At 35.8% G+C, this 25,973-nt stretch overlaps 1 protein-coding gene across 2 annotated transcripts in view; it reads left to right on the top strand.

Annotated features, from left to right (window-relative positions):
* Positions 1-22,005, top strand: part of tgfbrap1 (transforming growth factor, beta receptor associated protein 1) — a 62,706-nt gene extending 40,701 nt beyond the window's left edge. For both annotated transcript variants that reach the window (XM_028800664.2, XM_028800663.2), the window contains exons 7-12: positions 1,270-1,327; positions 9,409-9,552; positions 9,787-9,933; positions 10,275-10,434; positions 11,594-12,027; positions 20,392-22,005. In XM_028800664.2, coding sequence (XP_028656497.2) covers positions 1,270-1,327; positions 9,409-9,552; positions 9,787-9,933; positions 10,275-10,434; positions 11,594-12,027; positions 20,392-20,580 — 1,132 coding nt within the window. In that variant the 3' untranslated portion in view covers positions 20,581-22,005. The remainder of the gene's footprint in view (positions 1-1,269; positions 1,328-9,408; positions 9,553-9,786; positions 9,934-10,274; positions 10,435-11,593; positions 12,028-20,391) is intronic.
* Positions 22,006-25,973: the final 3,968 nt, after the last annotated feature.

Raw genomic sequence — 25,973 nt, 5'->3', positions numbered from 1 at the left:
AACCTGTAGAAAAAAATCGTCAACCCATATTAGGTGATATAGGTGGCCTCCAAGGGATGCTGTTTAGTAAGGGATGTGCACCCCAGACACTGAGGAAGACTATTCCCCCAAGCGCTGCTCAATGTGTCATAGTACTGACTGCTCGCTCCAGACGCCGAGGTGCTTCGAAGCCTCTGAAGTTGCCATTTTAACACCTGTGAGTGGATGGAAACAGGACTGCAGCTCCAGACGTGAAATGGAAGTGCATTTGTAATGCAGGCTACAGAATCAATACCATTCAAAATCTGTATTAAAATAGTTTTAAAATATAAAAATTGATACTTATTGATATTTCAATGCTTTTGACAACACTTATATTTAAATAAAGTAATTTTACTCAATCAACTTTACCAAAGCTTTTTAGAATGATAAAGACTTGGAATTGGTCCCGACAAAGCTTCTCCACTCATGACTAAGGAAGTTTTTAAAGAATCAGGAGAAGGCAAGAAACAAGTATTGCTCATACATCTTTGGGATGTGAGAGAAAACCTGGATTTTCAGAGACAAATATACAATGCAAACTTCATACAGACGGGTACTGAGTCGAGGTTCAAGCCCAGTTTCCTGGATTTGGAACGCAAATGCTTTTGTGGTCTGTGCAGAGCTTGCAGGTTTTTTCCGTCTTAATGGGTTTTCCCACAACAACTTCGAAGGCATGTAGACTCTAAAAGTAAAGACCTTGTACCATAGCAATGTCATTATTGAGACCATTATTAAGAATACTGTTTTAATGATTTACAATGATCTGTTTCCAGTTTTATTTTTGCTCAGGAGATTTATTAAATTAGAAAACAAATTAGAGAAATATTTTTTATTCTTTATCCTTGCAGAACTTGATTGTTTTCTCAAACCTTCTATGTATTAACTATTAAGAGACAAAATCCAAATAATTAATAAACATAATGTTCTATACATTACATTACAATATTAGAAATCTTAGTGTGACAGCTAAAATAAACGAGTCTCACTGCATTGCTATTTTTGTATGCATATTTGTTCAGAGATTGTTTTCTGTGTTGGCTGTATTGTATTTTAATGTGTACAGCACTGTGAAACTGTCAAAAGGAAAATATGATATGTAAATTAAGTTTTATGAAAAACATTCCAACATTTTTCCCACATATGTAATATACTTTCCATCATTAAGACTATATACTCTTATGTGTGTTAGTAATTTAGAGAGAAGTTAGCTTTTGTATTTTACTGATTGTTCATTTACTTTACTTTTAGATATTTTGCACTGGGACTTCTTTATCACTATAATAGACAAGACGATACAGCAATTCAGGTAAAAAAAAAAGCCATCTTTTATTGTTTTTATTACTATATTTGTTTAATATCATGCAGTCACCTGTGTATAGGTACAATATATCACTGGGTGAAGCAGTCTCTTGTTATAGCTTTTACTACTAATCATTACATGATAATTCATTGATGGATATACTTTGCTAATTGAATGTGTAATATTTTGCTTTGAACCCTCTTTTTTGTTTCATGGTTCAGTTTGCACATAAAATCAACATCTGAATGGCTTAGCAATAAAAATAATTTTTAAACCTTATATTAAACTATTTAAGAAAGATGAAAGACACATTCGAGTGTTTACACTTAACACTTTTCCAGGTTCAGAACCTGGACTCTCTTATATGTTAAAGAATAGGAAAATCAGAAACACGGCTTCTAAAATATTGAGTTCATTTGTGATATCAGGCACATTAAAATGAAGAGATTAAAATTAATTCAGTTTCTTAAGAAAAGGAACATATGTTAAAAAAGTGAAACAATTTCTTCAGTTCATATGCATTGCCCGTTTACTCGATATCCCCTCAGGCAAAGCTACTTTTTCTTATTGTACCATAGTATTATATTTACAACTCAACACAGGCAGTCTGTTATTTCTCTTAACATGTTTCACTATTCAGGCCTTCTTTTTAGAGATACAGTGTAATAATTGAATGTAAGGGTAATGATCATACAGTATTTTACTATACTAAAAGGTAACTGGTAACTGCATGTGTCTATTATTCATCATCAGAACCTGAATGCTCAAATGTGTTCAAAATAGCAACAACAGGATTACTGTAAACAGTCCTCAGTTTATAACAGAACCCAGTCTAACAGACTTTGCCTGTTTTCAGGGCAGTTTCATAAGGTGTGACCAATTGTACTGTATTAATGGAAGAAAAATTCAGTGATGCTTAAAAATAAATTTAAACGCCTTAATTCAGCTTTAACTTTAGTTTAGGGCAGAAAATATACAAATAAAGATGATTAAGTATCACCTTTGGTTTAATATATTTATTAAAATGTCCCAGAATAAAACTAAAGGGCATCAAGAAAGTTGTTTTTAAAATAACCGACAGTCAAGATAATTTTCACCACCAACTTAACTGTATTAGCTTTGGAAAAAGTATAAGCAAGCCTGCTTTTTTTTTTTTACAAGACCACAAATAGAGAAATATTTTACATCTTATTTTCATCTCTGTGTAGCTGTATTTTGCTTTTTCTTTTCTCTACCAGTCTGTTTTTCTGTCTTTGATTTCCTGTTTATTTTACTTTCACTAATCTCAGTCTTTACAATCTTAAATACTGATGAACTTTCAAACGTCTTACAAGGCAAGATATGCTCCTAACCCTGAGTGTTTTACTTTGCAGCCTATAATATTTAAACAAAGCGTTACTTATATAAAAAATACTCCATCTTTCTCTGCTTATACTGGATATTGTTATTTGATCATATTTATTACTTTTTATCAAGCACACAATCTTGTAGTAGCATTTGCTTAATTTTAACATTTTAAATTATATGCTTTAGCTAACAAAGTCAACAATCCTATCTATCTATCTATCTATCTATCTATCTATCTATCTATCTATCTATCTATCTATCTATCTATCTATCTATCTATCTATCTATCTATCTATCTATCTATCTATCTATCTATCTATCTATCTATCTATCTATCTATCTATCTATCTATCTATCTATCTATCTATCTATCTATCTATCTATCTATCTATCTATCTATCTATCTATCTATCTATCTATCTATCTATCTATCTATCTACAGTGCATCCAGAAAGTATTCATAGCGCATCACTTTTTCCACATTTTGTTGTGTTACAGCCTTATTCCAAAATGGATTAAATTCATTTTTTTCCTCAGAATTCTACACACAACACCCCATAATGACACCGTGAAAAAAGTTTACTTCAGGTTTTTGCACATTTATTAAAAATAAAAAAAAATCAGAAATCCAATGTACATAAGTATTCACAGCCTTTGCTGAATACTTTGTCGATGCACCTTTGGCAGCAATTACAGCCTCAAGTCTTTTTGAATATGATGCCACAAGCTTGGCACACCTATCCTTGGCCAGTTTCGCCCATTCCTCTTTGCAGCACCTTTCAAGCTCCATCAGGTTGGATGGGAAGCATCGGTGCACAGCCATTTTAAGATCTCTCCAGAGATGTTCAATCGGATTCAAGTCTGGGCTCTGGCTGGGCCACTCAAGGACATTCACAGAGTTGTCCTGAAGCCACTCCTTTGATATCTTGGCTGTGTGCTTAGGGTCGTTGTCCTGCTAAAAGATGAACCGTCACCCCAGTCTGAGGTCAAGAGCACTCTGGAGCAGGTTTTCATCCAGGATATGTCTGTACATTGCTGCAGTCATCTTTCAATTTATCCTGACTAGTCTCCCAGTCCCTGCCGCTGAAAAACATCCCCACAGCATGATGCTGCCACCACCATGCTTCACTGTAGGGATGGTATTGGCCTGGTGATGAGCGGTGCCTGGTTTCCTCCAAACGTGATGCCTGGCATTCACACCAAAGAGTTCAATCTTTGTCTCATCAGACCAGAGAATTTTCTTTCTCATGGTCTGAGAGTCCTTCAGGTGCCTTTTGGCAAACTCCAGGTGGGCTGCCATGTGCCTTTTACTAAGGAGTGGCTTCCGTCTGGCCACTCTACCATACAGGCCTGATTGGTGGATTGCTGCAGAGATGGTTGTCCTTCTGGAAGGTTCTCCTCTCTCCACAGAGGACCTCTGGAGCACTGACAGAGTGACCATCGGGTTCTTGGTCACCTCCCTGACTAAGGCCCTTCTCCCCCGATCACTCAGTTTAGATGGCCGGTCAGCTCTAGGAAGAGTCCTGGTGGTTTCGAACTTCTTCCACTTACGGATGATGGAGGCCACTGTGCTCATTGGGACCTTCAAAGCAGCAGAAATTTTTCTGTAACCTCCCCCAGATTTGTGCCTCGAGAAAATCCTGTCTCGGAGGTCTACAGACAATTCCTTTGACTTCATGCTTGGTTTCTGCTCTGACATGAACTGTCAACTGTGGGACCTTATATAGACAGGTGTGTGCCTTTCCAAATCATGTCCAATCAACTGAATTTACCACAGGTGGACTCCAATTAAGCTGCAGAAACATCTGAAGGATGATCAAGGGAAACAGCATGCACCTGAGCTCAATTTTGAGCTTCATGGCAAAGGCTATGAATACTTATGTACATGTGCTTTCTCAATTTTTTTTATTTTTAATAAATTTGCAAAAATCTCAAACTTTTTTCATGTTGTCATTATGGGGTGTTGTGTGTAGAATTCTGAGGAAAAAAATGAATTTAATCCGTTTTGGAATAAGGCTGTAACATAACAAAATGTGGAAAAAGTGATGCGCTGTGAATACTTTCCGTATGTGTGTGTGTATGTATGTATCGCAAAGTTGATGGACTCGCTTTTTCATCAACAAAATACTACTTCTTTTTTAGTTAAAAAGATGAAATTTAGCAAGATGGTACTTCTAATGCAGTTGGTATCCACTAAGACAAGACTTTTCGATATATCAATATTTAGGGGTAAAACCACTCCTGCAATAGAAATCTAAATAGCCCAAAATCTCAAAAATACTTTTTGATGGATTTGATTGAAATGTAGTGATGTTATAGAAAAAAGAAAAATGTGATTTTTTTTTTTGGGTCGATATTTAATAATAATATGCTAGCTTTTTAATAATATGCTGAACTAACCAATAAGCTGGAGGAACGACTGAAGAAGTGAGCAGTTTCCTAGACAAGAAAAACAGTGGTGATCACGTGTAGTGAAAAGAGATACTTCAGTGAAGTTGAAAGAAAAAGCAAAGCTAAATGCAAGGTTTTTATAGTTAACGAAAACTAAAATCAAAACTGAAACTATTATTAAAAAAACATTTTCGTAAACTGAAATAAGATAATTAACAAAACCGAAATGAAAAACTAAAACTAAACGAAATTATTAAAATAGCTTGAAAGACTAACTGAAATAAAACAATTTACTAAAATATTTTTAGTTTTCATTTTTGAATGAATATTCTTGCCGTTAGTCTTTAACCCTAAAACAGAAAGTCATCCCCCACGAGCTGCCCGCGCATATTCATCCAGTGATCGGCGGCTGGTGACAGAGGGCGGCATTTGCGGTTACAAAGCGAGCTGAATGCGCGTGCATAAAGCATGTGAAATGGAAAGCGATTTACTGTGCCGCCTTTCTTTGTGCTCGTTGTATATCAAGATGTAATTCAAACGCCTGAAAACAGAATGTGCTGGTCAACAAAACGTTTACCATATGGACAGAAAAATCACGAGTGAGTAACGTTTCAGTTTATTTCTTAGGTGACTGCTTTTTGTTGACAGCAATTCACCTGCCACTTCGCACAGGAGAAATCGTTTTTACTTTCTCATATACGAAGTATACAGAAAGTAATCATGAAAAAATTCGACCTCAATATTTTGATGCATCTTGACATGATAGACCTCCCAGAATCCAAAAATACAGTTTTTTTTGGAATTGTGTGTGTGTGTGTGTAAACACGATAACTCAAATGCAACTAGATAGATGGATGAAATTCGGCATGTGGTTGTAACACCACAGTTGTAGATCTGTATTATGTTCTGGACCAAATCCATCACCGGAAGTGGTACTTTACCTGAACACATATTCATTTTTTTTTTTTAATTCAAGCAGCTGCTCAGACCGATTTATTAAACTTTACTTTTATAATAATTGTTCAATATATTATTAATTTGATTTGATGTTGATGGTTCCTTAATGTACATAATATAAAAATATAATCATTGTCTTGTGGTTTACTCCTCAAATATCCATCCCCATACCTGAGTACTGTATATGAGAAAGTCTCGGGGAGACCACTCCCGGTTTTTGAAAATAAAATGGCACTGATCTAGAGATGAAAGCGATGAAAAACTAAACATACTAATGGGTTTTGGTATTTATTCTATATTAATTTATCTTTTTTAGTTCATATTCACAACTCAAAATGGCCAATACCTGATATTGTGAAAGTAATCCAATAGCAGAATTATATTTTAAAATATTTGTCTCCCTTTTTTCAATGTTTTTCTCTCACTCTCAAAATAGATAGTTGAAATATCATATTCTTTTTGTTCTTAACATCAGCCTTATCATACATATTGCATATCAGGGAGTTTTCCAAATCTGCTGTGGTGGGCTCCAGGTTTTCTGTGATCCTGCTCTGGATAAACAGGTTTAGATAATGTATATGTTGTTCTTAATCTCAGATGCTGTCTCTATTGTTTTATGCCTGTCCGTACTCCTATTACCTGCTCTAACTCTGCTCATTATGGGTTTACTGTCCTTTATGTTGGGCTATTCAAGTCTCACCCCCACCCCTAACCTTGACACTACATGCTTGTTTTTCTTTGTTTCCCTCAATACAGCTAGGTGGGATCTGCACACTGATTCAAGTCTAAGAACCCTGTTCTTCCTTAGCCCCTGTGATTTTCATGAGAAAATATTTTAAAAATTATAAAATTGTGTAAAATTGTTCATATTCAGTATCTAGTATTGATTATGCTTGTTTTTATCAGACAAAAGCAAGACCAGATAGTAAACCATGTAGTGTAGTAAGCTTCCACTAACATTAAACTCGTATCCAAATCTGTTAAGTGCACAGTTCTGTCTGATTGTGACACAAAACTAAACTCCATAGGAGCTCCATGCCATAATTACTAAAACTAAAACTGAAACTAATAGATATGAAAATAAAATAGAAATGTCTTTGTGAAATAAACACTAAACGAAAACTAAAAATACACAATGAAGGAAAACTAAAACTAAACTGAATTTCCAAGTAAGGTCAGAAAAAATATAGAAATAAAAACTAATAAAAAAAGCAAAACTATAATAACCTTGGCTAAATGGTTAGCAAGCTCTGTTTTTTGCTGTTGACTGCCAGCACTATTAAATGTATACAGGTTCCCATCTTAGTATCCATTTTGCTCTGTTGACTTCCAGCCTCTGGTTACAGTGCTGAAAACTACAATGTCCCAACCATCCCAGTCTTCAGTCACAACTCTTAAGTAGTTGAATAACCCAAACTCGGTCTTAGATAGTGGTGCTTGAGTTACTAATGAAGAACTACTGTTCTGTGCTGTGTTCTCATCACTTTAATACATCAGTGTAACACACAGGCACTTGTGTTGCCTACATCAACTTCCAGCACTGCTTTGTATATGCATTCATACTTGTGTACTTTAAAGGGGGACTACCTACTACTAATGAAAAAAGATCTTAAAAAATACTGCACTTGAGTGAACAGCATAAACATATGAAAAGCATAAATATCTAAAAATGATAATAGTATATTTTCAAATTTTATTTTATTCCTACTGGTTACTATTTCAATTCAATTGAATACACTTTTATATAAAATTGTATTTTGCAATGTCTGTTACCAAAAGTCAAGTCACTAGGAAAAGTAGTATGCAGGAATGCTTTACTCATACGCAGTTGTGTATAGCATGCTAAATATAAGCAGTTCCAGTGAAGTAATAATATTGTTAATATTTGAGTTATTTAATCAACTACTTTAGTGTCAGACCCAATAATTAATAAATAATGGATTAATTAAACAATTAGAACACCTTGAAAAGTAGAATGAAAATCAGGATGAAAATACTGTTAAAAAGAAAAAAATAAATCCTTCCCATATAACTGCTTGGTACATTTTAATGTTTTTTTAACAAACTTAGTTTTCTAATTTCTATATTGTTCCCAAAACACAAAACTTGGGAAATAACAGTTTACTTAATTAGCCCAGGAGTCCAATTAAAAACAGAAGCTGGTTGAAACAAAAACCTGCAGCCACAGTGGGTCTCCAGGATTGAGTTTGGGAAACACTGCTCCAGAGAACTCCCTCAGAAGATAAAACAGACAAAAATTGATCAATAAATATCCCAAATCAGGTGAACAACTGTTTGAGATAATTTTAATATTTTACTGCCATGCATTGTTCCCTATGCAACACATGCTTCCTCCTTTGCTTTTGTCTGAAAGTTCAGTCCCATCCCCACAAAAGACAATAAACCCATTTGGGTGAATTACAACATCTGGTGTTTCTACAAAGCAATAAATACCAGTTCTTTTGTTCTGATGTTCTTTTGTCTTACCTGGATGTCCTCTAGTTTATTATCCTGTGACTGCACATTGACCAGAAATGTATTTGGTTATGTAGATATTTTCTATGGTGTTTTGCTGTCACTTCGACTCCACCTGTTCTGGCTGTGCTTGTCCCATTTTTGTTAGTTTAATTATGATGATTGTGTGCCTCATTGTAACTGAAGGCAGTAGCTTCATATTTAATAGGCTAAAAGTCAAATTCACATTATTCTTCCATGCTTATAAAGGTTTTTTGATCATAATTAATAATAATTTTACAGTATTTGAGTAAATAATAAAAAGATATACTGAATCTACAATGAAATGAAAGATTGGTTGTGTATTTGTGTACAATGTATGTCAGCACAAAGAAAATATTTGAAAAGTGTCATTATAAAATCGTTGCTTAGGCTGCATAATTTATTTCAAAAATAACCTATATCCCAAACTAAAAAAATATGAATACAAAGGTAAATGATTGTAAATATAGTATATTGTATATATATTAATCACTTACTGTTATTCTTACATTTCTCCATACAATGGTAACAATGCATGTAAGTCTGACCCTGACATGTGAAAATTCTCTAAATTTAGTGATTTTCTGTTTTGAACAGTTTCTTGGCTGTTATAGTTCCTTATTTGTAGTTTAAGTGTTCATGCAGTTTTTTGTTGTCTCAATGGGATACAAAAACAAACAATTTCATTACTTTACTAATTTCATGCAAGCTTTCCAATTTCATGAGTATAACACTGTGATGGTTCCTACTTTATGTAAATCCAGAACTCTTTTCCTTGTCAAAAGATTGTAGTACTCAAATAGTATGTTTTCTGATTTGTTAAGAAATCATGGATCTTTTAATGTTTGAGTGATCAGAATCACTATTATTCAGCCTTTCTTGTGCATATTTTGCAGATATGGATAAAAATAGTCAATCGGGATCTTCAAGACAACACTCGAGCAGATTTGTTTGAATATATAGTGGATTTTCTCAGCTTCTGTTCTAATCAGGAACTTGTTTGGAAATATGCAGACTGGGTGTTACAGCAGAATGAAAAGGTAGCTATCATTATTTCTTCATAAAAGAAATTGTTAACGTTAATTTTGGTTCTTATTTATTATGTAATTTGTTCTAGATATAATATGTAACGCAACTCTTTTTGCCACAGTGCTTACTTTTACTGTGGTAGTTGTACATTTAGTTGAGTTAATATTATTTTTACATTTTTGTTCAATGTATAATTAATAGAATATGAGTTGACTCAATTTAATTTTATATGTTTGTTTTGTTAGATTGGTGTTCATATTTTCACAAGACGGCCAGTAAATGAAGATAAGGGAGTTAAACTAAATCCAGATGTTGTAATCAAATACCTTCACAAATACCCTCAAGCAATTGTTTTCTATCTTGAACATTTGGTGCTTGACCGAAACATTCAGGTAAGCATTTCAACATATTTGAATGGAGCTAAAAATATAAGGAAAACAAGAGAAAGAGAATAAAAATTGTCTTGATCCAAGCTGATGCAATTTTTAAATTTAATCCCCAGTCTCTTCAGTCTGCTTGCACCGTTAAATGCATTTTGGAAAAAATGTGATTTTTTTTCATTGTTATTTTAATATGGAAATCTAAATGTAAAATATGAAGGCTTTCATCAGATGTTGATTGAAAAAGAAATGGAGAAGGTGTAAATTAAGAATTTTTTTTCAGTTTTTAGAGGTTTTGAGATCAGACTTACATAAATTTAAAGTAATTTCTTATGTTACCTGATTTTGATTAGAAAGAGGCATTTCATACTCATCTGGCAGTCCTATACCTTGAAAGATTTTTGGATCTATATTCTCAAAAGAAACATTCATCCGACGAACTAAGCTATGTCAGAGGCAAACTTCGAACGTTTCTTCAGCAGTCCAGTCTATACAGGGTTCACTTCATTCTTGGTAAGATTATATATTTAGGCTTTTATCTTTTTAGTTAATTTCAAAGTGTTAAAAGCTTGTGGTAAAAAGTGTTTATGTACACCAGTCATGGTAACTATGAATGCTGACAGTGTGATAAGTAATTGGTTGAAGACTGAAAATATTTGGTGACCCAGCTCTGCCTTTTGTTTATTGGTGAGTGTATGGTTAAATAAATGGGAAAAATGAATCCTTTCTGATGCTGGTTGCTATTCAGTTACTTTATTGTGTACTTTTATATGTAATCTTTTTCAAGTCTTTGTGAAGTTTATTTATGTTATTTGATACACATTCTGTCTAGTCCTTGCCAAGCGTGCAAGACTCCAGATGTTATTTGTCATCTCATCTTATTTAAAGTTCTTTTTCAGTACTTAGCATTGTTCTTTAGACTATCCAAAAACTGCTCTTAAGCCTTTGGACGATTTCTGTCCACATCAATGACACACTTGACTGGTCTAGTAACACATATGAATTGTGCAGACCATTTTTTGCTTTGGAGACTGCATTTTTTTAATATGGGTAGTGAAATCCTTTACATATTCTGTAACTCTGTGCAACTTAGTGAAGTTTTCTACACTGTGGCGTGTTGGGCCATTAACATCAATTGAAGAGAGGCCTACCAAATCAACAGGCTAAGTAAGAAGGCAGGCACAGTTATGGGGGTTACTCTTGACAAGCTGGAGATAGTAATGAAGAAGAGAAAGACAACAAAACTGATGGCCATTATGAACAAAGTTGCACATTCATTGTATTCCACACTAGTATTAAGTACTTTTAGCCAAAGAATGAGGCAAAAGTGTGTCAAGAAGCACTACTGTTGCTCCATATACCTTTGGCAATACACCTTTATAATGCCTTCCTGTGACTGCTCTCTTATCTTTAGCCCAAGTCATTTTTTCTTCTTTTTTGTTAGTTGTGTGTTGTTTGAGTTGAGTTGTTGTTTGTTTGTTTGTTATAATATTTATTTATTTCTTGAGATTCTGTAAAACCTAAATTTCTCTCGCAACAAAAAAAAAAAAAAAATCTTGTCTGTCTGTCAGTCACTCTATTATTCCATCCCTCCATCGTGCATGTGGGTTAGTGAATCAATCAAAATGAAACAAGGAATTTGGTTTATATGTTTCCTTTAATTTATTAACAGGTAAAATTAAGGACACACAACTTGATTTGGAGTGTGCAATTCTTTATGGAAAGTTAGAAGAACATGACAAAGCAATGAATATTCTTGTTCACCAACTGAAAGACTTCAAGGCAGCAGAAGACTATTGTATATGGAACTCCAAAGACAGGGACTTCTCCTATAGACAGAAGCTATTTCACATGCTGCTGTCAACATATATGGACCCTCTTTTAACTAGCAGTGAATTATCAGTTGCTGCTGTTGACCTTTTGAATAGCCATGCAGAAGTATTTGATGCTACTTGGGTTTTAAGGCTTGTACCAGATAACTGGTCTATGCAGCTATTATGTCCCTTTCTGATTGAAGCAATGAGAAAAAGCATGCATTCCACGCGAATGTCTCAAGTTGCCTTGGCACTGGCACACTCAGAGAATCTGATCTATAAGCATGAGAAGGTAAGTCCTTATTATGGATGTGCATATTTGTCTATGAATGTAGTTTCACCTTTTCAATAGCATACACAAATAGACATCACAAAATGTCTTCAGACAATATTGGAATAAAGCAGATGTGCATGTAAATGGCAGGTTATCTAAAAATTATAAATGAGCAAACTACTGCAAAAGTCAAGGTTTACTTGATTTGAATCATATTTATTAAAATTATTATTTTTTTGTTTCATTAAATTTATGACATATTTCCATAGACACACTCTATGGAACTCTGAACTCATCCAGGAAAACCTATTAACTGTAGCATCTTGTAGTAGTAGCTGGTAAATATATGTTTTATAGTGTCACAGAGTATTTCACTCTTTCGCATATCTGGTAGTCAAGTATTGTTTTTAACTAGGGAAATAAAGGAGGTTGTTGGTTAACCATGGATTGCACTGGAATGTTAATGACTGAATATATGGTGGTGGTATAATTCATTTTGATCTCACATGTACATGTAGCATGCAGGTTGTTTATTTTTACAAGATAAAATATTTTAAGTCTCAAAATCCAGAATGTACTAAGCAATCACATGGACTGAACAGCTAGTGTAAAGAAACACTGAATGAAACAGTAAATTAACCTAGTCTGACACTTACTGACTGAAGCAGTGGGTGATAATGCACCATGCATACAACTGAACAAATTAATTGAGTCTATGGTTCCATTCTGTGCAAATGTAAGTAATAAAAAGATGGTTTTTGAGCAGTATGGCCGGATTCAGGCCTAGAAAATAAAATAAAGATTCAAAACTTTGGCAATCATGAGCAGCTAAAATACTAGCATCTTTGATAACACATACAGGTTTGTACCAAAGAATGCCAGCAAGCAATCCCCTTCGGTTCTTCAGAATCCTAGCACAGACTTGCTCAATGTTGTTGTCGTTAGTGGGTGTGGATGAGCATCCTGCTCCTTCTTAACACATGTACACCCATGTTTGAACTTCTCAATCTACTCGTAAACACTCCCCTGTACATTTTTAGTCCATAAAAAGTGATTAACTGCTCATTCTCTTTTTATTTGTGCAATCGGAAATGAGGGTGGCCATGTTTACTCCTAGAAAAAAACAAGAGAAATTCACTGATCAACGTTGAAACTTTACCAATTTGACCATAGACACACCATTTTTCCACATTTTCATGGGGAGAGTTGTACAAAAATATAAAATTATCACAGAAGTACAGATAATTATTGACTTACCTTACGAATTTTTAATTTCGTTTTTCTCTGAACATTTCCAAAATGTAATCACCCTCAAAATACTCTCCCTGAGACACAATACACTTGTCCCACCACCTTTTCTATTTTTCAAAACAGTTCTGAATAGCCTTCAGTGCTTCCGTCATTTGCTTCTTGACCTCCTCTACATCCTGAAAACACTTTCCTTTAATTCTCGTTATTTTTGGGACCCCCTCATATATTTCATTTGCATTTACACATTTAGTGACCAAAACATTCTCATTTCTAAAACGCGATGTCAAATTTGTATTCTTTTAGCTAATATATGCAATAGACTGCTATTTTTCTTTGGCATCATTTACCAAAACTTGTGAAATATATTAAAACAAGCACATTCGTATAGTCCACAGAAATGCATACATGAATGTAAATATATAAATCGGTTCATAATCCATTTAAAACACCAGATTGAGAGCAAAATGTTGTATAGGTAAAGTAATGTTAAAGGGTACAATAGCAGTAAAGCTATATATTATATGACATAATCATTTCACAAAAGGGGTTGTAAGTAGGACTGGGAAACATGGCTTAAAATATACAGTATTTCTCAATATTTTTAGGCCATTTGGTGATATTCGATATGTATCAACCCCAAATCAGAAAAAGTTGGGAAGGTACGGAAAATGCAAAAACAAACAAAAAGAAATGCAGTGATTCTTAAATGTACTTTATTTCAGTGCAGACAATATGTTTTGTCTGGTCAACTTAATTTTGTTTGTTAATATATGCATTTCAAGCCTGCAATAGATTCCAAAAAAAGTTGGGATGGTAAACCATTCACCACTTTGTAATGTCGTCATTCCTTCTTACAACACTTAAAAGACGTTCTGGCACTGAGGATACCAAGCAATGAAGCGTTTCAGGTGTTATTTTGTCCCATTCTTCATGCAAACGTGTTTTAAGTTGTACAACAGTACGGGGTTGTCATTGCAAATTTTGTTTTTTCAAAATTCAAAATTCTGGCTTTTGGACTTGTTGCTGAAAACACTTTGGATGGTCCTTTTCATCTTTGGTCTGGAGCATGCAGCGTCTATGTCTTCCAAAAAAAGATCTGGAATACTGATTCGTCTGACCGCAGTACACGTTTCAACTATGTGATGGTCCATCCCAGATGCCTCCGAGCCCAGAGAAGTGGACGCCACTTCTGGACTTGGTTAGCATAGGGCTTCTTTTTTGCACAGTAAAGTTTTAAGTGATATTTATGAATGTAACTCACTCCATATTGTAGTGCTTGACAAAGTTTTGTCAAAGTAATCCCTTGCCCATGTGGTTATAGCAGCTGTTGATAAATGACGGCTCTTGATGCAGTGCCGTTTGAGGGATTGGAGATTACAGGCATTCATTTTAGGTTTGTGACCTTGCCCTTTACGTACTGCAGTTCCTCCAGATTCCCTGAATTGTTTAATGGTATTATGCAATGTAGAGGGAGAAATATGCAAATCCCTTCCAATCTTTCTTTGAGGTATGTTGTTCTTAAACATTTGAATAATTTTCTCACTCATTTCGCTCAGCCTTTTGTGGATACTGCTTTTGTACCTGTTGACATCACTTGTTTCACATCACATTCTTATTTAACTATTTTACCTTATTACGGCCCTAATTTGCCCCTGTTCCTACATTTTTTGGAATGTGTTGCAGGCCTAAAATGTAGGACTGGATATATTTTAACAAACGAAATCAAGTTGACCAGACAAAACATGAAATATCTTGAGGTCATACTGTCTGTATTTTCCATACTTTTGCGTTTTCCATACTTTTGTAAAATACTGTTGTATAAGTTTCCTTTATAGTCAGGACAATGTCAAAATGAACAGTGCTTTTATTTGTCACATCAGCATGTTTTGTCTATGAGTAGAACAAACACAGATAATTTAGGTAAAGCAGTGGGTTCCTGGTTGTTACAGTCTTGGAACACCAAAAAAACTGAACAAAATGGCTAATAAACCAGACATGTAACTGAATCCCTGCATACATAACTAAATAAAGGATGCATTGTTAGATGCAAGTAAGTGAAAAACAGCAAAATTTCCTTTATCTTTGTGGCCATTCACTTAGCAGATTTATCATAGATTAATCGTTTAATGAACATTACTTATTACAGCCAGCAGTATTTAAATTAAATAGAGCTTTTCAAGTCTGTTTTGGGCAGGTGTATCATCTCTCTGCTGGTGCACCATTCCCATCTGTGATGTCTTTAAAAAGCCAAATGTGCTTTTCTTCTGGGTTGAAGTATTTAATGGCCAACAATGTGGCAATCATCACTTTCAGTTCACTAAATTAATTCTATTGCACAAACTATTCCTAGTTGATGCTACTATGTGTCAGCCTTCTGAGAACCTCAAACATGTGAACCCATAGTATTTCTGTATTTTTTAATCCTCTGAACTCTTTTGACTATAACAGTTCTCTTATAGTTTATGTTCAGTTTTTCTGATTTGAGAAAGAGTCAAAATATTTAGATGAGTGTAGAGTTAGGAGGAGAGAAGCAGCAATCGTTCATGGGAGGAGGAGAGCCCCCCCCAAAAAAAAAACTAACACAAATGCTGAGTAAAGATGTAAGAAGGGAACTCTCACAGAGCTGATGGAACACATTGTTAAAAGATCTAGCAATCCTAGAGAGATAAATTATCATGAAAGGTGAACTGTTACATTTGTTCCCTGAAATGCAGAGGAAATTTATTTAATTTAGGGAGATAAATTTCATTATCCTTATTAATGTTCATATTCCTCCCTCCACAAATAGGGATTTAGTGGAAATGATTCATTCTATTAACCAAACTTTAAAGATGATTTACGTCCTTGCAGTTATAATATGTGGTGACTTTCAACCATGTGACTTAGGCAGGAACAATAACAAATTTCTATCACTTTGTGACCTGTTCCACTCCATGAGGAAATGGCTGTACATTGAATACATTTGCTGTTAAAGGTGCCTTTATGTGCAATCTACTTGCTCCTTTTAGGCAAATCTTACCACAACCTGATTCATCTTATTCCCAGCCACAAGCCTGTTATTTATACCACCAGAATAGTGAGGAATTGGAGCCTGGAGGCTGAAATGGCTTTGAATGACTGCTTCCAAATGACAGAATGGGAAATGATATGCAAGTCACCCAGGAACAATACTGAGGGACTCTGTCACTGCATTATTGCCTATATTAACTTAAGTGTCGTAGTGGTATTCATAAACTCAGTGCACTGCTCTTCAAACAACAAACCCTTGATTACTAAGGAGGTAAAAGGTCTCCTGAATGAGAAAAAGAGAGCATTCAAATCCGGTGACAAAGCGGCTCTGAAGTACTTACAGTGTGTGCTAAAGAAAAAGCCGAGTGAAGGAAAGGAAACTTAAAAAGCTAAAATAGAAAACAAACTCACTTGGAATAACATGAAAGATGTCTGGAATGGAATGTATATAATTACTAGGCTCAAACAATCCAGGACTGCGGTGCTAGCTGAACCAATGTTTTAAAAAATTTTCCCTCCCACTGCCACCTTCTTTCAATAACCAGTCTCCCTACACCATCTCTACTACATTAACAACTCCTATGACCTCATCTGAAATGGACAGTGACAAGTTCACCTCTGAAAATCAGTGTGGACTGTCCATAACTGAAGATGAAGTAAGGAGAAAACAGAAAAAGCTAAACACAGGAAAAACTGCAGGACCAGATGAAGTCAGTCCTCAAGTTCTTAAACCAACTTCGTGGTGTCCTCTGTCAGCTGTTCATTCTGCCCCTAAGGCTTCAGAAAGTGACACTGCTGTGGAAAACATGCTGCATTGTACCTTTTCCAAAGAAGGCAGGCTTCACTTCAGCTAATGACTACAGACCAGTGGCACAAATGTCTCATATCATGAAGACCTTTGAGAGACTGGTCCTGGACTATATGAGCCCTCTTGTTGCAAACCACCTGGACCCACTGCAGTTTGCCTATTGGACAAAGATGGTATGTAGGATGCAATTATCTATCTGCTCCATAAAGCTTATCCTCACCTGGACAAAGCTGGCAATACTGTGAGGATTAAGTTTTTGATTTCTCGAGCACATTCAGTACATTCTAGCCAGTCCTGTTAAGAGGTAACCTCAGAGATATGCAGGTGAATAAGCCTGTGGTGTCCTAGACAATGGCCTGTCTGTCAGACGGACCATAGTCTGTGAGGCTGAAGGTCTGTGTTTCTGATATGGACGTGAGCAACACGGGAGCACCACGAGGAACAGTCCTGTCTCTTTTTCTCATCACTCTGTACACCTCAAGCTATAAATACAATGCCAGGCCATGTCACTTGCAGAAATTCTCAGATGATTCTGCACTTGTTGGGTGTATTAATAAACAGGATGAGACAGAGTATAAGAGTCAGGTGGTGAACATTGTTTCTTGGAGTAGAGAATTGTCTGCATCTTAACATCTGCCAAACCAAGATTGGTCATGTCACTTGCAGAAATTCTCTGGATTTATTCTTTGCATTTAAGGATGGATAAGACAGAATGGATAAGGAGGATGAGACAGAATATAGGAGTCAGATGGAAAACTTTGTTTCTTTGTAGAAACAGAATTGTCTGCAACTTAACATCAGCAAAACCCAGGAACTGGTTATTGACGTTCACCACACCAAAGAGCCTCTACACCCAGTCACTATTCAGGGAGTGGATGCAGAGGTGGTCCACTCCTTAAAGTGCTTGGGGATCCACATTAATGACAGGTTGGACTGGTCTTAGAACACAGAGGGACTATATAAGAAAGGGCAGAGCAGGCTGTTTTTACTTATGAGACTAATTCCTTTAATGTGAGAAGTGACACCTTCCACATCTTCTATAACTGATGGCCAGTGTAATTTTCTGTGCTGTTGTGTGCTGGGCTGGTAACATCACTTCAAGAGAGGCCCACCAAATCAACAAGCTAATTCAAAAGGGCAAGCTCAATTATAGGATACACTCTGGACCTCCTGGAGGTCATAGCAAAGGAGTGGATTAAAACAAAATTGAGTGCCATTTTGAACAATGCGGCACATCCTGCATCTCCCTGACACACTCTGACAGTCACATTTTGAATGTCCCTAGAGTCCCACTGTCTACTGCACTACTTGGTAACTTATTCCATGTATATAGTTCTCTGTATGGAGAAAAATGTCCTTATGTTTGTGTGAAATGTTTCCTTAACAAGTTTCCAACTGCGCCTCTGAATCCTTGTGGCACTAATTTTAAAGTAACAGTGTTGCTCCACTGTAATATTAATCCATTTACCACCAGTGCTTTGACTAATGAGTGTATGTAAGGTTAATAAATAACTTTTAGTGTTAATAGCACCATTAGGTTCTAGTTGGTTGATTACTTTATGTAGTTCATATAGAAATCTATGTGTAGGTTCTTTCGAACCTTTTGAATGTTAAACATTTAAATCTCAATTATTCATCTAGATGACAGTTGTGCCTCTCACCAGCTTCTGACTTCAGTCCTTCAATTTTCCAAATCAGTCATTTAACTAACTGTATACAGTGATTATTGTCTTATGTCTAGTATGCGACAATGATGAATTTGTGTCAAATTCAAAATACACATGTTCATATTCATTTTCATTTTATTTTAATATCTTTTCCTTTTCATCAATATAACCAATTTCCATTGTTACCTACAGTCATATGAAAAAGTTTGGGAACCCCTCTTAATTCTTTTGATTTTTGTTTATCATTGGCTGACTTTTCAAAGTAGCAACTTCCTTTTAATATATGACATGCCTTATGGAAACAGTAGTATTTCAGCAGTGACATTAAGTTTATTGGATTAACAAAAAATATGCATCATAACAAAATTAGACAGGTGCATAAATTTGGGTACCCCAATAGAGATATTACATCAATACTTAGTTGAGCCTCCTTTTGCAAATATAACAGCCTGTAGACACCTGATATAGCTTTTGATGAGTGTCTGGATTCTGGATGGAGGTATTTTTGACCATTCTTCAATATAAAATCTCTCCAGTTCAGTTAAATTTGATGGCTGCCGAGCATGGACAGCCTGCTTCAAATTATCCCATAGATTTTTGATGATATTCATAGTCAGGGGACTGTGACAGCCATTCCAGAACATTGTACTTCTCCTTCTGCATGAATGCCTTTGTAGATTTCGAACTGTGTTTTGGGTCATTGTCTTGTTGGAATATCCAACCCCTGCATAACTTCAACTTTGTGACTGATGCTTGAACATTATTCCGAAGAATTTGTTGATATTGGGTTGAATTCATCTGACCCTCGACTTTAACAAGGGCCCCAGTCCCTGAACTAGCCACACAGCCCCACAGCATGATGGAACCTCCACCAAATTTGACAGTAGGTAGCAGGTGTTTTTCTTGGAATGCGGTGTTCTTTTCCGCCACGCAAAGTGCTTTTTGTTATGACCAAATAATTCAATTTTTGTCTCATCAGTCCAAAGCACTTTGTTCCAGAATGAATCTGGCTTGTCTAAATGAGCATTTACATACAACAAGCGACTCTGTTTGTGGCACGAGTGCAGAAAGGGCTTCTTTCTCATCACCCTGCCATACAGATGTTGTTTGTGCAAATTGCCTTGAATTGTAGAACGATGTACAGATACACCATCTGCAGCAAGATGTTCTTGCAGGTTTTTGGAGGTGATCTGTGGGTTGTCTGTAATCATTCTCACGATCCTGCACATATGTCGCTCCTGTGTTTCGGAAAACACCTCAGTACTCAGATGTTCCTAGGAAATGAAAGACATACCACTGTTATCTTTTTTTGTTGAAAGTAGAGTAAATTATGCAGGCTGAGAGGGGTTCCCAAACTTTTTCATAGGACTGTATTTCACAGACTTGGGATGTGTTGGTGGGGAAGGGGGTCTCTGTATGGTCCTCTTAATTTTTGCTGGGTGTTGTATAGGGTTGGAGGAAACAAAGCTTTCTAAGTTGTAATTCTTCAAACCAGTTTTTTTAAATGTTTGTTATTAATGAATGGAAAAACTGACTACAGGAAAGAAACACAGCAATAGAAGAAGCTTTTGATGATCAGTAGTCTGTGGCCAAAATCTGTGCATAATTCAGGATTTTTTGACTCATTTAATTTTATTTATTTTTTAGTTAAAATGCCAAGCGGAGAAAGTGATGCTTTCCGAAAAAAAGGGCTGCCAACTATGTCACAACACGTTCAACAATCCAGAGTTTGTGTGGTACTCCAATGGTGTTCCTGTTCATACTCATTGTGCAATGAAAAGAAATAAGAATCTCACAGATATGAAGCACTTGAGAGATGCCAGCAATCATACCTGATGGACACATAGTGAATGATTGTGCTTATTCATCAGAAAAGAAAAAGAACTCTCGCATCGAGAAAGGAGGCCAAGTGAGAAACACAATTATGGCTTGAACAAAATGTCGAAAGGAGCACTGGAATATAATAACACTGAACAGGTGGCAACGAATGTGTACGGTATGAGACCGTGCAAAGAAATGGAAGGACTGTGCTGGAACAGAGTTTTTCTACTCAATCTGTTATGTTTTTTTAGATAACACACTGTAAGAAGAGCTACATTCTACTCTGCCAAGTTCATGTACTGGTTATATCAATCAATACTATCCTGTTTTGTACATTGAAATAAAAAAATGATGGTTTGGTTATAGCAGACATAACCCAATAAGTGAGTGCTTTAAAATGAGCGACCCATGATGGAGGTGGCATTCCTAGGTTGAGGCGTTTTATCATTTCTAATTATTCTTAGTATCAGCAAGGCAGAAAAACCTCAAACTTTTGAAATGAAGCACAATTACTTGCAGCCTGATAAGGCAGACAGCCATTTTGTCTAGGATAGGATCCAGTTTAGCACTCCTTCATGTCAGGGTAGGTTTAGACTGTCCACTGTCTGAAATCGGGGCAAGACTGTGATGAAAACAGATTGAATCTAACTAAAGAATGTGAATTAAATTAAATATATATGCATATCCTTGGCTTCTGTGGGCATGATTACTGGCATCCTAGTGCACTAGGGATCTGTTCAGTCAATCCATTGCTATTTTTAGTATTGTTAAAGGTACCTTCTGTAGACTTTTAGAAATGGCATTCTTAAATATTAGGAGCTGAAGCTTTACGCTGTGATCATTCAACGGACCACTCCTCAGTAGCTCTTACAATCTGGCAGCCTGGTAGTGTATTTATTTATTCATAGTAAGAACTAAGCTGTCCGCTTACCTTTTAAGTAGCAGATTTAGTGATATAGGGTTGGTTTACCTTCATTAAAACTACAACAGAAAAACCCAAAAGTGATGGATTTAAAATACTAAATTCTAAACCACACGGCAAAGCTTACACGTCCATACATATGTATGCCATCCCTTTACGTACTGTAAACACTAAGAGAATACTTCAAAAATGTTCTGTGTCCTTCATTTTTGTAAACTCCTTTTGTTTTTGTGACCAAACATTCTCCAGATTTACTGTATATAGCAATGTCTGCTTGCTAAATCCATTGAGAATACCTCTTCTAATCGTTAAAACCAGTACAGCAAAGTTTACAACATTTGAAATTCTCTCTTCCAGTCAATTTTATTTAGTGTAAAGGTCATATTACTTTAGTCTTTTGCCATCAGATTTAAAAGTTGTGTCATTTTTTTATGAACATTTTTGGACCACAGGACACAAGTAGAGTGACTGCAATGATGTTTTAGCTCATAACGGTTTTAAAATAGTTCCTGAAGAAGAAGTTAAAAAAATATATTTGATTACGCACACTCTGACGGTATGGAAATCTTGCATCAGATCATAAGTGTTATAATTACTGCTATTTGCTTTTTTTTCTTAACAAAATTGAATACGTTTTCTACAAATACAGAGCAAAAACTGCAGGTTAATGCAAGATGTTAAGCAACTCTAACAAAATGAAACCCTTTCCAAAAGCGTATTGGAAATCAATTTCTTGCCATGTGCCAGAATCATGTAAAGTAACTCCACGGAAAATAATATAACCATGACAAGCTATTATGATATTATTTTTGACAAAATCAAGAAAGTCTAGGAAAAACCATTTAGCTTGTGTCATTTTAATGGACACTTTTCTTACTGCCGTCACTTTCATGCCACATGAATATTCATTTATGTGGAGAATTACTAAAGACACAGTTTGATTTCCACACATTAATGCTGCAGTATTTAGCATAGCTAAGAATGTCCAGTCGTAAAATGTTTTTTGCATCGTTGTCTTTGTTCCATGACAGTCAAAATTGATCCTCGCATAACCTATAATCATCAAAAAAAAAGTAGCAGCTAGGTGCATATGGTTGCATACGTTTTATTAGAACGATTTTGTCATGTCCCAGAGGTTTACCCTTCTACTGGATCCATTCTGTTTTGGTGCTTGGTGTACTCGAGCAAAATCAGAAATTGGCTTGCACTTGAATCTAATCGGTATGAAACTGTAAATTGCTTTCATTTGATTGATTGAGACAATGCTTATAATCCAGTCTTTCTTCACCCTTAATAAATACTACTCTATAAATATATATATACTGTATATACATCTATTTATATATATATATATATATATATATATATATATATATATATATATATAATCATTTGTTGCTTTGTAAATGGATGCAAAAAGAATGTGAAATGTACAGCTGTAAAGACGTCAATTTTAATAAACAACTAAATTTATTTGATTTGAATAGTGTATTTTAAATATTTTGAAAAGAAAGCGCAGTCTGGGCAGTACTTTATGGAAATTTATGAAGTCATTTTTATTTTGAATAGAAATTTTCCAAGGACCATATACTTCCATACCAGATAACAATTTTTTTTTTTCAAAATGGGCTCCGTATGAGTTAGTTTGAATGAGTATGTGAGCTGGTCCAGTGATGGAATGGCAAAACTGCCTTGTCCTAGAAGTTGTTGGAGTGGTCTCTGGTTCTTCACTCCTCTATGAATGAGACTGGCTGGTTGACGTGGGTTTAATTGTTTCCTACACTATTAAAAATGAAGGTTCCCCCAGAGTAATGCAATAGGGACACCATTTTTGATTTCCAAAAGGGCCATTCACATGAAGATTCCTGAAAGAACCTTTATTTGTTTAGATCTGTATTATGTTCCATAAATAGATAACAGATTTGTGAAATACCAATGGGTTTCTGATTTTAAAAGTACTTTTGTTATAATAATACAGGCAAAGTTCATCCCTTCTTGTTCTGTTGTATCCTACTAGGTAGCATTCAGGATTTCTGGTTTGTTCACATATTAGGAAAAAACCTTGTCAAAACCCAAATAACCAATTTCATAGGCAAGGAACCCTTCACAGAATGAAATGGTTCTTTATCAAATGATGGTTCTACAAGGAACCACACAGCCCAGTAAGGTGCCATTTCAGAACCATTATTTTCAAGAGTGTAGGAGCAAATTCTCAAAATTGTACATTGTCCAGTCATGTCCTTTACCATTTGTAGCCAAGATAGTTAACTCCCATCTACGGATGGAAGTCTTGTGGAGTTAGAATGTGACAAAATCTTTCAATACATACAGAATCCTGGATGATGCATTTTTGGGAGCTGTTTTATACATGAATAATGTCAATTTGGTAGTGAGATCACCATCTTGGATACCTAAAATTAGAATCACATGCACCATACCAGGTGTAAATGATAAGAAGATCATTAGAGACATTTAGTTTGGTGTACCACGCTGAAATTGAAAAAGCTCTCAGAGGCCTTCAGGAATAAAAAAAAAAAAGTTTATAGGTGTATGAGTTTAGGTAGTGATTTAAAAAGATCTCCAAATAACTGGAAATGAACTATTTCACTGTCTAGCAGATCAAGAACAAGTGGAGAAGATTTCAAACAACTGGCACCAAGTTCATCTCATGAGCAGAATGCAACATGCTGAAAGAAGTCTCCAAGAACTCCAGAAGTTCATCACAGCACCTACAAGCAGCTGTTGCCACTGTTGAAGTCAAAGTGCCTGGATCTACCATTAGAGAGAGGCTGCACAAAGTAGATCACCATGGGAGGTGTGCCAGGAGAAAACCTTTACTGTCCAGAAAGAATATCGAGCCAAGAGTAAATTTTTTCCATGGACACCTAGGCAAAGACCAGAGGCCTCAGTTATAAAACTTTGCGTGGATTCAAGTGTGAAAATACGCACTCGCCAAAAAAAATAGGAAAATGCACAGGCCAAAAAAAATTTTCTGATTTGTATCTGCCAATTGTACATTTCAACAAAACTTAGTTTATAAATCACAATTAATTTGTAAATATTTGTATGTGAGCGCGCCTCTAACACCGCCCTAAAACATCCATATATGGAGCATGCTAATCAACCTCATAGATATGCAACCACAATGCTGCAGAACTTCATTGGCTAGTAGAGGAGCCTCCTACTTGACTCGAGACACCACCACCAGCATTCAAGAGTATCTGAATGTGCTCTGCAACTGAGTGCACAAGATCATGCACATCATTGTAGTGTCTCTCCTTTGCGCTTGGGGGTCCCGGATAGGCATTTGCCATTATCATCTGAGTGGGTAGCTGCTATCATTTCTGTTACAATGAACAGTACAGACCATACGAAACACTGTGGGTTCGGCCCTTGCCAACAAACCATTCACCACATACAGCAACATCATGACTGTCAAAGCTACTTTGCCTCAAAAATGAATGAATCACGGGTTGACCTGGGCCATTGAGACACGATGATTGCCAGTCACATTTTGGATGACTTGTGCATTAGTGCAATGTTACTGCTTATGAATAACAAAAGCAGCCTAATTCTCAGTTTGTGATTACTAAACGTACACTCTTCTGCATAGAAGTCTTTATAACAAAACACTATTTTTGATAATACGCACTATTCATAACATGGTAAACCATGAAATGACTCAGAAAATGCAGTACCCAAAATACAGCCGGTAACGTGCAAAAAACATTTTGTCTTGCTAGACATTCACTAGGATTCTGTCAACTTATGTTTATTTGCTTGACAGACAGACGTTTTTACCCAAAGCGACTTACAAAAGAGGTAAACATAATCGAGTAACATTAGGTTAGGGCCTGTTTGTTCATTAAGTGTAGTAGGACAGGCAAACAAAAAAGTTGATTGCCACAAATGAAAAGATGTAATAACTAATACATTTACAATCATTGGTTACAATTAATAAAGCCATTAAACTTTTTCTGTGATTAGTTAATTTGTTGTTAGATTAAGTTTTATTCCAGGTAATTAGATATTCACAGAAAAGATGGGTTTTCAATCACTTCTTGAATACACTTAGGTAGTCAGCAATACGGATGGAGGTGGGCAGCTCATTCCACCAGTTAGGAACTACTCAGGAAAAGAATCTGGATTGAGACTTGATGCCACGCAGAGGTGGCATCACCAGACACTGTTCACTGGCAGACACGAGTGGGCGAGAAGGAGTATAGCACTTCACCAGTTTCTCCATATACTCAGTGCTGACCCACTGACTACTCTAGGCAAGCATCAGGGATTTGAACTTAATGTGTGCTGCTACAGGCAGCCAGTGTAGTAACCTGAAGAAAGGAGTGACAAATGCTCGTCTCAGCTGGTTAAATATAAGACGGGCCACTGCATTCTGAACCATCTGAGGCAGCTTGATAGCACATGTGGTGTTCCTGTCAGAAGCGAATTGCAGTAGTCCATTCCCGACAAAACCAATTCCTGT

This window comes from Erpetoichthys calabaricus, chromosome 4 (genome assembly GCF_900747795.2).
Source record: "Erpetoichthys calabaricus chromosome 4, fErpCal1.3, whole genome shotgun sequence".
NCBI lineage: Eukaryota > Metazoa > Chordata > Cladistia > Polypteriformes > Polypteridae > Erpetoichthys > Erpetoichthys calabaricus.
Note: the sequence above shows the minus strand (reverse complement) of the source record. Positions and strands in the feature narration are given on the sequence as shown.